The sequence below is a fragment of the Pyrus communis genome, chromosome 1, assembly GCF_963583255.1.
Source record: "Pyrus communis chromosome 1, drPyrComm1.1, whole genome shotgun sequence".
In the NCBI taxonomy this organism is placed as follows: Eukaryota; Viridiplantae; Streptophyta; class Magnoliopsida; order Rosales; family Rosaceae; genus Pyrus; species Pyrus communis.
The window spans coordinates 13,535,407-13,550,616 of NC_084803.1; the positions used below are offsets into that span (position 1 = coordinate 13,535,407).

Genomic DNA, 15,210 nt, shown 5'->3' on the forward strand with positions numbered 1-15,210 from the left:
GTCTTGATTTCGTCATCGCATTGCCTTCCATCCAATTGATGCCTTAATCCTAATACATTAATAATATAATTATTGACCAAAAAAGAGACTTTAATAATAATATTGATAGAAAGCGACAAAAGGGAGGTACATGTAAAATCAAAACGCGGTTATGTCATTGTCGTTTCATATTAGGGTCAAAGGCCCGGTTCCAGGAAGCAAGTTAAAAAGGCCGACACCGCAAACTAGATGTTGACTCCACAATTATGGTAAAGCTTAAAGACAGACTAACAGTCTTTCTTCTTCCTTAATTAAACAAGGAAATAAGAGGATGCCGAAGATTAAGCAAAACGAAATTTTCTTACTTCTTCTCTAAGGAAACAAAGAAAACGCTTTCTCTTGGCACGTGTTACGACTGTGATTTAAAAGTAAGAAGAAACAACTCTTCTCATGCAAAGAGCCAACCGGTGTAATACATATATACCCCAACCCGCTTTGACAATATATTATCACCATAATTTGCACGGGTAGGTAGGAGTCATTGTTACAGAAAGGCTTGCATGACAAGGGTACGCCAACACTGGCGTCCCCTATGCCAATGATACGACGTGCTTGTTTTTCTCAACATGACATTGTATCATTAGCATGGGATGCAACTGTGACATTATACTGTGACTGATGGGAACATACAACGGCACAAAGAACATTCAAAACCAAATTTAAAGCAAAGAAAAATTCATACCTCAAAAAAATACATACATTAATAATATGGTAGAAAGTATGCAACAACAGATTGGCCACCACAACCAATTCAGGCAATGAAGGTTTTCACATTGCGAGTTTAACTTGTGCGACTTTAATTAATCCAACAACCATAAATTAAATAACTAGACTCTATAATAATATAAGAGAAGACACAAAATGGCGGGATGTGGCGGCCTCAAAGGACGAAAAACAGAAAATAAACTTCAATCAAAACAACACTTACTACCGGATTTTTCCCTGAGTAATTAAGAAGACAAAATCTCATCAGAGGAGATCAGCGACGTTCGATGGCAGCTCCTCCACAACCACGTTATAGAACTTCTGGATGTCGAACAGCATCCTCTCATCATCCTTTGTTACGAAGTTGATGGCAACACCCTTCCTTCCAAAACGTCCACTACGACCAATTCTGTGGAGGTAGTTCTCAGGCTGGGTGGGCAGATCATAGTTAATAACAAGGGAGACTTGCTGCACGTCAATACCACGAGCCAACAGATCAGTGGTGATCAACACACGAGATGAGCCAGAACGGAATTCCCGCATGATGATGTCTCTGGTGTTCTGGTCCATGTCTCCATGGGTGGCAGAAACTGTATGGTCTCTGCTCCTCATCTTGTCAGTCAACCAGTCAACCTTGCGTCGAGTATTGACAAAAATGACACTCTGGGTAATGGCCAAGGTCTCATAAAGATCGCAAAGAGTCTCAAGCTTCCATTCCTCCTTGTCGACATTGACATAGAATTGCTTTATACCTTCCAGGGTGAGCTCATCACGCTTCACTAGAATCCTCACAGGTTTGTTCATAAACTTCCTTGTGATCTCAAGAGCCTCAGGCGGCATTGTGGCAGAGAACACACCAACCTGAATCTTTGGTGGAAGAAGCTGGAATATATCGTAGATCTAGATACCCAAAAGAATTCGTATTAGATTTAGATAGAACTTTAATGACAAAATTTTATTAATTTCAGAAAACCAAAAGGAACTCCAATGGATGCAATATCTCAATGTAGCCCAAGCCAAATAATTAAGCAACATATTGGTGGAGCAGGCTACTCTTGCTAGCTGTAGTGCAATCATACACACAAAAAGAAAGTATCTATACAGAACAACAGGACAGCTCAGCCACTCAACATATTTCATATTCTGAAATTTAAATGAATATTTCTAAAACGCCTGGTAGGGAGAAACATGAAAAGTAGAAAAAGCACAGTTACAAAAAATTTCCTACCCGACAACCCAACAGAGCAATTACTTAGTCACAAGATATACTATTTATTGTTTCATCACTGCACATGAGAAGTTCATCATTTACCTAAAATATCATTATGCAGAACATAATGCATCCATAAAAATCAAGGGAACACATAAAACAAATGGACACATAAAACAAATCGACACAATTACGTTGAAAACGGACCTGATCCTTGAAACCACGGGAAAGCATTTCATCAGCCTCATCCAAAACAAACATCTTGATGCTATCAGGACGAAGTGACTGCCTTCTAAGCATGTCAAAAACACGACCGGGAGTTCCAACAACAACATGCACTCCATTTGACAGAATGCGTTGGTCCTCACGGACACTGGTTCCACCAACACAAGCATGCACCCTTACACCTAGATAGTCTCCAAGAGCCCTCATAACCTTCTCAATCTGTTGAGCAAGCTCTCGAGTGGGTGCAAGAACCAAGGCTTGGCACTCTGTCAAACTATAATCAAGCTGTTGAAGGATACCGGAACAGAAAGTTGCTGTCTTTCCAGTTCCAGACTGAGCCTGCTGAATCACATCGAGACCCTTGCAGAAGGGAACAATTCCCCTTTGCTGAATAGCCGAGGGTTTTTCAAAACCTGCAAAAAGAATTATCGTTCATTAAAACACAGAAGAAAAATGGAAAACTTCATGAAGACATTAAATTAGAAAAGTTCTACAATTTTTCCTGATATCATAAAATATATAACCTAAGAAAAAAGTAAAGGCTAGTTATATCTACCGTAAGCGTAGATTCCCCTGAGTAGATTCTCTTGAAGACCCATAGCATCAAAACTATCATAAACTTCATCGTACGATGTAAAGAATTCCTGCCCATCAGTTGCAAGTCTGCATACAACAATTTACCAAACACAAGAGAAACAGTTAGCTCACAAATTGATATGACAAGTTATATTAAACAACATAATAAAGAAAACATCCAAGAGCAGTATTCGTAGACACCCAAAACATGCAGTTAATAAGTATAAACTGAGAGAATTCTTACAATTCACTCATTTTGGTATCATACTGACGAGTGTCAAATTGCGATCCTTCAGGTGCTGCTGCCATGACTGCAAAATTACAACAGAAATATATTAAAAAAAAAAACACTCCACGAATCTTCACAACTAGTTCAGACAGCTATTCAAAGACGCTAAATTCTACAGATAAATCCATCGTCAAGCACTTTTGTATCAAAAAATTGTCTCAGATTTTAAAGTTCAAGCGTTGCTTCACAAAACGCATACCAAAAACGTTTTCCTTCCCCTCTCTACAAGGGTTTAAGAACTCAAAACAAAGTTTAAAGTTTTACATAAAAAAAACTCTTCTCTTTGGCACCGCTAATACGAGAATATCATAGAAATCAAGGCTTAAACAGCATTAGCAGCAATAATGCGAGAATTCCAAACATTCACAGGCATAACAAAACGATAAGATTCGCATCAAAATATATGAATAACACGCAACGTACCCAGAAAAACAACGAACTAAAAGATTTATGCAAAATTAATTCTCAAATCTAAGTAGCTTAAAACAATTTTAAAAAAGCAGAAATTATCCTACTGAATATTTAGGAAAAATCAAATCAAACAAACAACAAGACACAACAAATCAGCATCAACGGAGTACGGACACAGGCCGATTCAGAAACTAAATGTTTTCGATACGAAAAAACAACCCAGATAGAACCGGATCGAACAACGGCACGAGTGCAAAAAATACAACAAGAAAAGGTACGGGAGGAAGACCTGCGGGTGATGAGTCGGAAAGTTGAAGGCGAAGAGAGAAAGAGAGCAACGGAAGAGAGCTTTGTACTGGTTTTTCTGGAAATTAGGGTTTCCCAAACTCCTCGGATCTAAGCCGCGGAGTTAAGGAATGCGCGAAGGAGGAAGAGAGAGAGAGAGGGTTTGGGCGTCGGACGAGTGAGAGAAGTGAAAACTGTGCGAGTCGGTTTGTGATTGTATAGGGTTAATTGCAATTCGAAGGGAGTATGGTCTTCGCGTCCCTCCAGATTCGATTCGGGTACGTGGCGGGCATTGATTGGCGGGAGTGGAATAGGAGAATAAAACGGACTCTCTGAAACAAATTTGCACGTGTTTGTGGGCCTCAAATAAAAGATTAAGGCCCAATCGATTTTTTTTAATCAAATCCGTCTCAAAAACATGAAAGCAAAAGAAAGAATCCGTACGAGACGTTATCCATTCTTGTTTAACTGCAAATTACAGTTTAATATAAACAAGACAATATCTCACATGTTCATTTTTTCGTTTTACACACTCTGTTAATTTATATTTTTTGATAAAAGGTAAAAAAAAAGGGTGGATCGCGCCACCCTACTTCTTACATCTTTACTGTCTGAATACTTTTTTCCGTAAGAAGCTAAAAAATTGGGCCAATTAGTAATTTTACAACTTTTACGGTTTAAACAAGGTCGGAACAAATTTTACAGCTTCTGAAAAAATGTGGTACTCTCGGCAGATCCATGCTTTACAAGATTTACCCACAAAAACTTTTCCAAAGTGGCCACGCAATACTCGTCTTTCAACTGCCTCTTAAAACTGCAGGACAAGTGAACTCGTTTTAAACACATCGGCAGCCAAATGTGCACAAGTGACTTCCGAACTGCGATATAACATCCACAAGACCACCGTAACCTCCTATTGCGATAACCTGGACAAAACAATGGTTCGTTGACGTGAGAACTAAAAACATATTTTGATAATTAATGAGGTTAGAAATCTCTTTGTAGTTCTTATTGTTTTTGTGATTAACTTCAACCCAGAGTCCCAGACCATGTCCCTCAGCATGCTCTTTCATTGCACTATTGACATTAGCAGCTAAGTAAGAATATTTAAGGTTTACGCTAGCCATGCCGACTATTTATAGTGATGAGTCAAATACAAAAGCTATACAAAAGGATTTGAAAAGCTGGTAAGACCAACATTTAAGACAGAAAACGCCTTAGTATATGTTACTAACAAATAATAAAGGGTAAAGAGCCATCAAGTTAAACGTACCCCAGATGGATGTAATGAGACGGAAAAGGCAGACTGAGGAACACATTGCATTTGTGATAGAATTGCCCCATTTATGTCATAACGGCAAAGTAGAGGTTCCGCTCCAACTGCTAATACCCGGAAACGAGAAGCAACAGTGAACTTGGGATATTGGATTTCCTTCGTGCCTCTTCTACAAACTAGCATTTCTTTAGAAGTTATAACAGGCAACCCCCGAGACATAATGTATTCTTATACTTATTGCTTCCATCACTAGGAGTATATAAACATGTTAATTCCAGCCCCATTCGTTGGCATTGAAGATTTAGGGGCAGTATCACTGTATCATCATCTAATACTCTAAAGAGAAATCATCGCTCATTCATTGATATCTTACCAATTCAACTTATCCCATTAAGAAACTTAGTTTAATATCCTTATCAAATGAAAACCAACAGAGTTACTGCTCACACCCTTTTTCCTGGAAACGGGAAATGGCACCATTAGAAAATTCACTCCCCCCTAAACTAAAATATTTCTTGTTAATAGCACTAGATGCCAACAGTATTAACTAAATTAATTAATAGAGGGCTGAGGGGGGATCTCACTTGATTTTCGTCGAATACTACATCCTGTATGGATGCATGTGTTGAAACCCTTGAAATGCATTCAGAAGCAGGAAGGTTCCAAACTGATAAACTCTGACCGCTACCACAAGCCTGCAGAAGCAAAAAAAACTTAGTACGTTATAGCAGCAAGAAACTTCAACAGAATTAGTTAATGATACTAAAGCAACTACATTCTCATCACATAAATGCTTACCAACCAACTTTCACTTGCATCAAGAGCAATGCAACTAACGCATGAAAAAAAATCCTTTCAATTCAATACCCTTGGCTGGCTCATATGCTTGAACGCACTTTCCACTATTGCAATCCGGGTGAAACCATAAACACATGCTTCTAAGAACAAGTCCATGTGACTTAATACAAAAACATACTAACTGTAAAGGAAAACAATAAATTCTTAACAACTTTCTGCTACAATCCTTCAAAATTGAAAAAAAAAGCTAAGTTTTTACCCCATATCCGTGCTGTCCCATCCTCTGAACCAGTTATGATCTCAATATCGGAAAAGATCAAAGGAATCACATTCAGAGAGAAAAATACTGCACCAAATCTAGTACCTCAATACACAGTGCTACTAATGTAATTGTAATTCTGATACTTGTTGCTCCAATTATACTAAAAGGGGTGGTTGTTTGCATAACAATTAACATAACTCAGAACAAAGAGAAGTGACAGGAATGATCAACTGAAGACAAAGAAGAATATGACCTGACCTGATTGGTAGAATTCCGAGCAACGACAGAATGCACGTAGTCTGCATGCCCCTTGAAAGTCAATTTGACTTGACCTCTTTCCTGAAACATTTCCGATACAAATCATGCTTGGATCAGTGCAGCTAGGAAATTATATCGAGAACAATGTAATATGCAAAAAAGTTTCTCGACAGACACTTCGTAACATGATTGGAAGATTCACCTTGAACAAATACATACCACATCCCAGCAACAGAAGCAAGAATAATCAGCAGCAGAAAAAATGCATCCCTCCTATCGTTGTCAAAGAGATGTTAACGCACTCATTTGAAAACATGCTACTTTCTATACTCATAAAAATAATTAACTTAAAAAATAAAACAAAAAGACACATAGGACTAGAAAACCTGCATACCTCGTTATTAACAGCACGAGCATTGTTTTCAGGGATTGGAGATAAAGCCCCCCATGGACCTCTAAAAAGACGGCAGTAATTTACAAGAAATGTCAAAGGAAGTAATGCTGGGGACTTATCATCACCCATGTTCGAATCAATATTAGTATTAACACAATCAGGGGAAAAAAAGGGTTGCCACCACGTGTTTTTTTGGCTTCAATAACTTACTTATGTTGAGGATTCACAAGGTCAAGTACCGGCTTCACGTGCTTTCCTACATAAAAAAAACAAAGTAAATAAGGTAAATCTTAATCCATAGAGTTAGAACCACATTCAAAATTCACACACAAAAAACAACATATTGGATTAAAAAACGCAATGCAATGTTAGTGAAATAGGTTTAATTCACACAGTATTTAAGCTGTCAAAAACTAAAATCACCTTGCAAATGAAGAGGCACATATAATTCTTCGCAATCCTTCCACCTCCATCCTTGAATCCGTCCATCGTCACCGCAACTACATGTAAAAACTCCGAGAAAAAAATCAAATGGTGTAAACATGCTGAAACTAAGAAATTACTAAAAGAAAATAGTTCTTTCTAGTCAATCTAGTCTGAGCATACAATCCAACCTCAGCAAAACAGAATCTTCGCCATTTCCGTAAAACTTAACATCGTAATCAGGCCCTTCATGCGCTTGAAGATAGCAAGTAGGTTCCGCCATTAACAACCTACAACCAAAATTCAAATTCCACCACAAGTAAAGCAAAAATCAGCTGCTATCAACAGTCAATACGATGTCGAAGGAGCACAAACAATGTAAAGGTCAGGCAATACTTACTGTGGAGCTTTCACATTGCTAAAACCCAGTGGCTGCACCCAAAATCCAAATACAAAAACTACAAAAATTAAAAAATTAAAATTAAAAAATGGGGACGTACGAGCTTGGAGATGAGGCAGGGGATGGGGTAACAGGGACGACGACGGTTTCCTGGCTAGGGTTAAGCGACGGAGCCCAAACGGTTCGGAAAACGGTTCGGGTTTGGATCTCCCTCTCCTTTAATATGGATTCTCTGTACACTTCTTCGTCCCAGTTCGTTGCGTCACCGCACATGGTGGTTGACTTGTTGGCGGAAGGCAGGAAATTCAGCTGAGCTTGGTGAAAATCTCTGAGCATTTTTCAGTGTGGCCATGGCTCCTGGTGGAGCGGAAATCAAACATGGACTAACCGGTTTGGCGCAAATCATAAGTGGGCTGGATGTGGAAGAACACATGTTAATGGGCTTTTCTCATGTGTACTGTAGGCCCATGGCCCAAGCTTTGGTTCGGTAGGGAGGGTGGAATCCAACTTGAAATGGCATTTGATTTGTTTTTGTAACATTTTACGCAACTCCCCCAATAAATCCTAGTTGCATTTCCTTCTCTATCTTCGCTCTCACGTGATAGCAAATTGGGATAGAAATTTCAAAAACATTTTGTATCCGACATAAATTTGTTTGGAAATACTTTTAAAACGACAATTCTAAAAATATAAGTGTTTTCTAAATAACTGGTGCTTATTCTAAGAAGTAAGAAGCACTTCAAGTATTTTTAGAATTTAAAAATATTCTCTCTAAAAACGTTTTCAATTATTTTTAAAACACTTTTAAACGAATTTATTATCTATATTAACTTAATGTAATTTTTCAGAGTGAATTATCGTTAATTAACAACAATACGTGATAGTGAAACTGCGGTATTTGTTTAGGATTAGGATGTAACAAAGGGTTGAATCCCTCAAATGTCACTAAAAGAAAAATGGATAGCAAAAAGAAAGTTTAGTCGATGAAAATCATAAAATGGTAAAGTCCCTTGTTGGCGAATATGCTGCGGAAACCCGTACAACAACGCAACTCCTCGTATTCTCCCCAACCCCAGCTGCAACTTCAAAGCCGCTTGCTTCCACCAAAAACCCTAGCGATTCTCCTTCCTTTTCGACGAACCCGAATCGAAATCAGGATCTGTTAAGCCCTAATCGCAGCAATCTCACGGCATCGCGAGCTCCGTCCGCTGAAACTGTGAGTGTATTTCTTGCTCTTCGCGTTAAATTTAACAGATCTGTTAGCTTACTGCTGAGTTGATCAATTACTTGTTCGTGTGGATTTTTACTGTCATGGGTCGGTTTTAACATAGGAATTGGATTAGGAAAGATTAATATTGGGGGGTTTTCTGTGGAATTTGCTATTCTTGAAATGTTGGTATGGTAAATTTTCCCCCATTTTTTGATCGGTTGGTTTTGGTTTGCTTGTTCTTGATTTGTATCTGTTGTTTTATTTATTTATTTTTTATTCAGATAGCAAAGAATTTCGGTTAGGAATCGATTCGATTAAGTAATTGCAATGAGTGATAACAATTCTCCACCTGGGTCTCCTAAGGAGGCAGATCATGATTCTGATGCAAACCAACTTGTTAAGGATGATAGCTCATTGGAAACCATAGTCCGAAAGTTTCAAGATTCGATGTCGGTTGGAAAAAAGCACGCATTTTGGGAGACTCAACCGGTTGGGCAGTTTAAGGATCTTGGGGATGTGAGTTTGCCTGAGGGACCGATTGAGCCCCCTACTCCGCTGTCTGAGGTCAAGCAAGAGCCGTACAATCTGCCAACTCAGTATGAATGGACCACGTGTGATCTGGACTCTGAAGACACCTGCACTGAGGTCTACAATCTGCTGAAGAACAATTATGTCGAGGATGATGAGAACATGTTTAGGTTCAACTACTCGAAGGAGTTTCTTAGGTGGGCTTTGCACCCTCCTGGTTACTACAAGAGCTGGCATATCGGGGTTCGTGCAAAGACTAATAAGAAGCTGGTTGCTTTCATTACTGGTGTTCCTGCTAGAATCCGGGTCCGTGATGCGATCGTGAAAATGGCTGAGATTAATTTCTTATGTGTGCATAAGAAGCTGAGGTCGAAGAGACTTGCACCAGTTATGATCAAGGAGGTCACGAGGAGGGTGCATTTGGAGAACATATGGCAAGCAGCTTACACGGCTGGAGTTGTTCTTCCAACTCCGATAACAACTTGCCAGTACTGGCATAGGTCTTTGAACCCAAAGAAGCTTATTGATGTTGGGTTTTCAAGGCTTGGTGCGAGGATGACTATGAGCCGAACCATAAAACTATACAAGCTGCCAGATTCACCCGCAACTCCTGGATTCAGAAAAATGGAACTTTGTGATGTTCCTGCTGTTGCTCGGCTGCTTAGGAACTACTTGAGCCAGTTTGTGGTCGCACCAGATTTCGATGAAAATGACGTCGAGCATTGGCTTCTTCCGGAGGAGAATGTGGTGGACAGTTACTTGGTTGAGAGCCCAGAGACTCATGACATCACTGACTTCTGCAGCTTCTACACTCTTCCTTCGTCTATCCTCGGCAATCAGACGTACTCAATCTTGAAGGCTGCATACTCCTATTATAACGTCTCCACAAAGACTCCATTGCTTCAGCTGATGAATGATGCACTCATTGTCGCAAAACAGAAGGATTTCGATGTTTTCAATGCATTGGATGTCATGCAGAATGAGTCGTTTTTGAAGGAGCTGAAATTTGGACCTGGCGATGGGCAACTTCACTATTATCTCTACAACTACCGGATGAGGAACGCATTGAAACCCTCGGAGCTTGGACTTGTACTCTTATAATTTTTCCGGTCTTGGTTTTGCACCTTGAACTTGACAAATCATTTCTGTTTCTTTTTTCGGTTCCTTTTTCGTGGCTATCTGTTGCTTTCATTTGCCTTTTGCTCCTTTGGATTAGCATCAAAGAATATGAGATTTTGTAATGCATTTCACCTGTAATGCTTGGGGTTTAGGTGTTTTGCAATTGAAATGGTTACTTTGGAGCAAAAGTTGAGCTTATATTTTGAACATTTTCCTTTGATTCTTTTTGGCCTCTTCATTTGGATCACTGTTTATTTTACTGCATGTTTCTGCATTTCATTCATCCTTCCCCGCAACATGAAGGCACGTTGACTGTGGGGAGAGGAAATCAAGCCTAGGACCTCCGGTAGACGAACAGTCCCGGAAAGTCATTCTGAGTTAGGCTCAAACTCGTCATTCATGTGGGTTGGACACAAGACCTTCCGCTTATAGGTGAGAAGGACTAAACTGTAGTGTTATAGCGGCGTCGCGATTAATTTTAAAAACAAACAAATCCACGATATATAAGTGTTTAATGAGTGTAAAGCTGTAGCTTAATCAATCGACGTAATCATAAAACTACATGACTAAACCAGTGACATTTTCCAACCAAAAAAATAAAGGAGCGTGCGATCTTTGATAGACAGATAATTCAAAAACAATTCTCCATATCACCAGACACCAGGTCCGGTCTGAAGAGGTTGTATAACACTATTATTAGCAAAATGAGCGAAAGATAATTTCGCTTCGGTTGCACCTCGGTTGCGAAAGGAAGTATAGCGAAGAAACTTTACAAGCTCTAATCACACGATTCATATCTCACGCCACCATCAGGACCTCACCTTCTGAACCTGTCAAATTTGGAAATCGTTCAACATAGAGTCAAATGGAAGTGGGAAATCTATGCAAATGGATGCAAATAATTCGGAATTTTGGATTTTACATTGCTCCAAAATCTCCTTAGCCAACTGCATCATTGATTCTGTGTTTTCAGCCATAAAATAAATCCTCTCTGCCTCTTTCATTTCTTCTGCTGCCAAATATGATCTGTATTCTGCTTCGGCAATGCTATGTGCAGCAGCCCGCGCTGATTCCTCTAACATATCACTACTAACACTCACGGTATCGATTTTCACCTTGTAGCAGTTTTGAATCTACATTAGGATGACATAGTAATTTATATAAGCTGATATTCAATATCGATTTCATAAAAAACAAAGCTTGCGAATCAAACATCAATAGAGCCAGATAAATCCTGGGTTACAAATATCGAGTGAATAACTTGAGCTGAAAAATATTAGAAATATCAAGCAATCACCTTTTCAAGTTTGTCTTGCAGAACCAGCCTTCTCAACCTACCAGTTAATGACCTTCTAAAATTTTGGGGGACCTCAATCCTTTGCTGCAGGAGTCATTTCATCATGGAAGTTAAGTGATTATAAAACGCAAAAATTAGTATCTAACATTAGCACTTCATGACAATGTAAAGGTGGTAGAAAGCAGGGGTAACATCATCAGAGACATCAACCGTGAATTAGAAGCGTTTCTTTGTAAATTCTTTTTTGAAAATCTCGTTCTCACCAGCAAACAAGTATAAAAAATATATCTGAAGGTAACCCAAAAATATAATGAGCTCGACAGGTATTGAAATACTAACTTCGATTCAGGTATTATCTATCAAGTAGCTAATATGAGAAAGAATAGGTTTAGGGAACTTTTATTGGCACTCCAAAAATCTAATTGTGCACTCCTCATAAGAGTAATTTTCTTTCTAAATATAAAGAGTTTGGAGTGCACAATTAGATTTTGGAGTGCCAATAACAATTCTCTACCATAAAATGCTATATTACTAAGAAGTAAATTAAGTCGATGTTTTGCAAGTTGCAACTCTAGCATAGGGACATGTGATGTACCATGATTAATTGAAACATAAATCTACAAGAGTTTATATACGAGCAAACTATTATCCTTCACGCAAGCAATTATCATTTCATGACCTTATCACTCCTGTCAACATGAGAATATACAGGTTCCTACTCAGACAACCAATTAATAAAAACTTAGAAGATTCTTTTTATTTCATTTTTCTAAAAAAAAAAAAAAAAGACATCACAAATTTCAAGCATACCTCAATATAGCCAGCAATAGCACTAGTGTCCAATCCATTTGGATCTGTTGAGGCTGAAAGAGCTTCAAAAATCATTGCATTGCACCTAATAACAGAAAAAGCAAAAAATATTGACCAAAATGAAATTAAAAACTAATACTAATATCGATAAAAGTACTCTGGCTATTGGAGGAACTGAATTTTATTATATGCAACGGGTAAATGTAGGTATATATAACACAAGGTACAAAAAAATCATTCAATATACTTTGTTTCTTTATTGTAATCAACAGATCTTATGTTTGACAGGCTAAAAATTAATAAAACAAAAATTATGGCTAACCCTGGACTACACCATCATACAATATGGTTCCGAAAGAAAAGCAATGCAAGCCGCCCACTCGGCTAATTGTTGCATCGAGTAAAAATTGTCGCAGAAAATAGCTTAATAGTCTAGATTATGCACCAGAATTGCAGTTTCTATTAGGATGGGGTATTTCTTCACTAGGGTTGTCTAAGAACATATTATGACTATAATTTTAAAACCTGACATCTAGTTTTTAATTGAAGATACTATGGCATCATCAACGATTAACTCCTTTCTTCTCCCCTTCACCATCACTGATTACTTGGGCTGCCCCTCCCCATAACTTTGCCAATTCATAAGAGTCTAAAGAGCTATATCATTCCGCATTCCAGTTGCCTTTTTTCCACTCATCAATCTCACATGGAAACTGAGCAAATTCCAGTCACGCAGTATCACTGCAAATATATTCTGTGAAAAACCCAGGTAACTAGTTGCATATTTTTCTAATAGGAGAAACCAGTATCATACATTGGTGCAGGAATTGCATCAGATACGCTGATAGCCGAATCATCCGCAACAGGAGTTGTATCACGTCTGACTGGAGTTTCTGTTGGTGCATCGCGTCTGACTGGAGTTGCCGCTGGTGCATCACGTCTGACTGGAGTTGCTGCTGGTAAATCACGTCCGCCTGGAGCTGCTGCTGGTGAATCACGTCTAACTGGAGCTGCTGCTGCTGGTGAATCGCGCCTAACTGGAGCAGCAGCAGAAGTCTGGGGAACAGACACTGGAGCAACAGTAGCATCTTGGTTTGTTTTTGTTTTTGGCCTTGATTTTTCCCGGGGGCCCGTGCCACTAACAGTCATATTCCTCCATTTGTCCTATACAAGCAAAAATCAATTTGAAACAGACCATAGACAAGTAATCATCTAGAAAATGTTGCATACCACATTAGATACAGTCTCCCAATAGTTCTGATATAAAGCAAGATTAGTTCATTCAAATAAAATCTTGCAATTGGCGGTCAAATTGACGAATTTCAAATGCTTTTCAAATAAAATTACACCATTCGCGCGATTTTCACACACCATTCTCAAAATTATTTTCAAGCCTAAATAACATGTAGCCAACCGATGAGGGAAAATTGAAATCAAGCAACTCAAAGAGCGGCTCCCAACTTTCCAATAAGCGGGCGAATTTCGATCCGAAGTCCTAAATCAACAAATCCAGACTCAGCCATGCATCATCTTTATAATTAACTTTAATCACATCACAAAACCAGGCAATTTACATTCTCTAATCTCGCATTTGATAAAAAAAAAAAAATCAAAACAAATAAAACCCATTATTTCAACATCACAAAACATTCAAAAACAACCACCACAATATACAGCAAATTCAAATTTTGGATTTTCCATATACACATAGCGATATATATATATGAATATATAGAGGAGAGAGAGACCTTGAGATCAATATTGGAGCGAGAGGAGAGGAAGAGGTTGAACTCGGGGTCCTTCTGGATGTCCTTCCACTTGCCAGTGCCGTGTTTCCTAACCCCTGCTCTCAGAGCTTCTTCTTCATCCACCGTCCATTTTTGCTTCGGATTACCCATCTCTCTATCTCCCTTCGTCTCTCTCTGTATCAGCAGCGCAGAGCCTGTGACTGCCGCGAAGAAGCTTTCACGTTTTCTTTCTCAAAAAATGAGGGTTGGCTTTCGTACCACTTCTTCAACTCTATATCGAATCAAAGACGGTTCTTGAACGGCGTTGTTTGAACTGGATTCTGTGCAGATCTTATGGGCCCGGTTCCGTTACTTTTGGCCCATTAAAAAAGGCCGGGTCCATGACCAAGGCAGAGGCTTTTAAATGCACCGAGAAATTTTCTCAATACATCCTGTTTTTTCCCTTTGTAATGATAGTCCTACCAAGAGACTTCGGTGGGACGGCCTGGCTAAGTGGACAACTCTTATACTACAAATTGATGCAGTGCATAAGGAGTTTATTCAACGGGGATTTTGATATTTTGGTGTTTGGTCATTCTGTTAATTATTAATTTGAGATTCATGCATCTTAGGCTATGATTTAATATTTGTAGTAATTTTGATGCGTTGTAAGTTATGTTTTAAATTAAGTGGCTAGGTGGAACAATTGTCATTTAATATGCTTCAGTGGCTTAGGGAGTTGTATCTGCATTGATGAAGATGTTTTGGCACACAAGTATATTAGGGAAGGAGTTTGATATGTTAAAGGAGACAATTTGGAATTATAATTTTATGGTAATGAAGATTTGAGCATTGCTCTTCTATCAGTTTTCTGTCAAGCCTCGTGTGTTTTTTGCAGTGTCGCCTAGGCGGCCGCAGTGGTTGTCCGATACGTGGACATGGCTACTTCTTCGAGTTCATCTGCAGGT

The 15,210-nt window shown here is 38.8% G+C and overlaps 4 protein-coding genes across 5 annotated transcripts; 1 reads left to right on the plus strand and 3 right to left on the minus strand.

Annotated features, from left to right (window-relative positions):
- Positions 1-718: 718 nt before the first annotated feature.
- LOC137736020 (eukaryotic initiation factor 4A-11) lies at positions 719-3,947 on the minus strand. Its single transcript, XM_068475368.1, has 5 exons — positions 3,745-3,947; positions 3,000-3,066; positions 2,736-2,842; positions 2,162-2,592; positions 719-1,644 (listed from the first exon to the last, which is right to left on the minus strand). The coding sequence occupies exons 2-5, from the start codon at positions 3,062-3,064 to the stop codon at positions 1,009-1,011; spliced, it is 1,239 nt and encodes a 412-aa protein (XP_068331469.1). The 5' UTR covers positions 3,065-3,066; positions 3,745-3,947; the 3' UTR covers positions 719-1,008.
- Positions 3,948-4,329: 382 nt separating this feature from the next.
- LOC137748751 (THO complex subunit 6) lies at positions 4,330-7,923 on the minus strand. The gene is made up of 13 exons (XM_068488967.1): positions 7,652-7,923; positions 7,343-7,441; positions 7,152-7,228; positions 6,939-6,984; positions 6,729-6,789; positions 6,554-6,607; positions 6,335-6,415; positions 6,074-6,113; positions 5,891-5,918; positions 5,815-5,848; positions 5,599-5,711; positions 5,014-5,128; positions 4,330-4,666 (listed from the first exon to the last, which is right to left on the minus strand). Exons 1-13 carry the CDS (start codon positions 7,885-7,887, stop codon positions 4,577-4,579), a joined length of 1,074 nt encoding a protein of 357 aa, XP_068345068.1. The 5' UTR covers positions 7,888-7,923; the 3' UTR covers positions 4,330-4,576.
- A 613-nt stretch (positions 7,924-8,536) lies between these two features.
- On the plus strand, positions 8,537-10,590 carry LOC137737466 (glycylpeptide N-tetradecanoyltransferase 1). 2 transcript variants are annotated; one of them, XM_068476965.1, is made up of 2 exons: positions 8,537-8,767; positions 9,047-10,590. In XM_068476965.1, the coding sequence occupies exon 2, from the start codon at positions 9,089-9,091 to the stop codon at positions 10,388-10,390; it is 1,302 nt and encodes a 433-aa protein (XP_068333066.1). In that variant the 5' UTR covers positions 8,537-8,767; positions 9,047-9,088; the 3' UTR covers positions 10,391-10,590. The 2 variants fall into 2 exon arrangements, with proteins under 2 accessions (XP_068333066.1, XP_068333058.1); XM_068476957.1 differs by having other exon boundaries at positions 8,539-8,767; positions 9,043-10,590.
- A 270-nt stretch (positions 10,591-10,860) lies between these two features.
- On the minus strand, positions 10,861-14,508 carry LOC137737481 (single myb histone 4-like). The gene is made up of 6 exons (XM_068476976.1): positions 14,264-14,508; positions 13,330-13,679; positions 12,516-12,600; positions 11,706-11,789; positions 11,331-11,541; positions 10,861-11,238 (listed from the first exon to the last, which is right to left on the minus strand). Exons 1-6 carry the CDS (start codon positions 14,411-14,413, stop codon positions 11,207-11,209), a joined length of 912 nt encoding a protein of 303 aa, XP_068333077.1. The 5' UTR covers positions 14,414-14,508; the 3' UTR covers positions 10,861-11,206.
- Between the last annotated feature and the right edge of the window lie 702 nt (positions 14,509-15,210).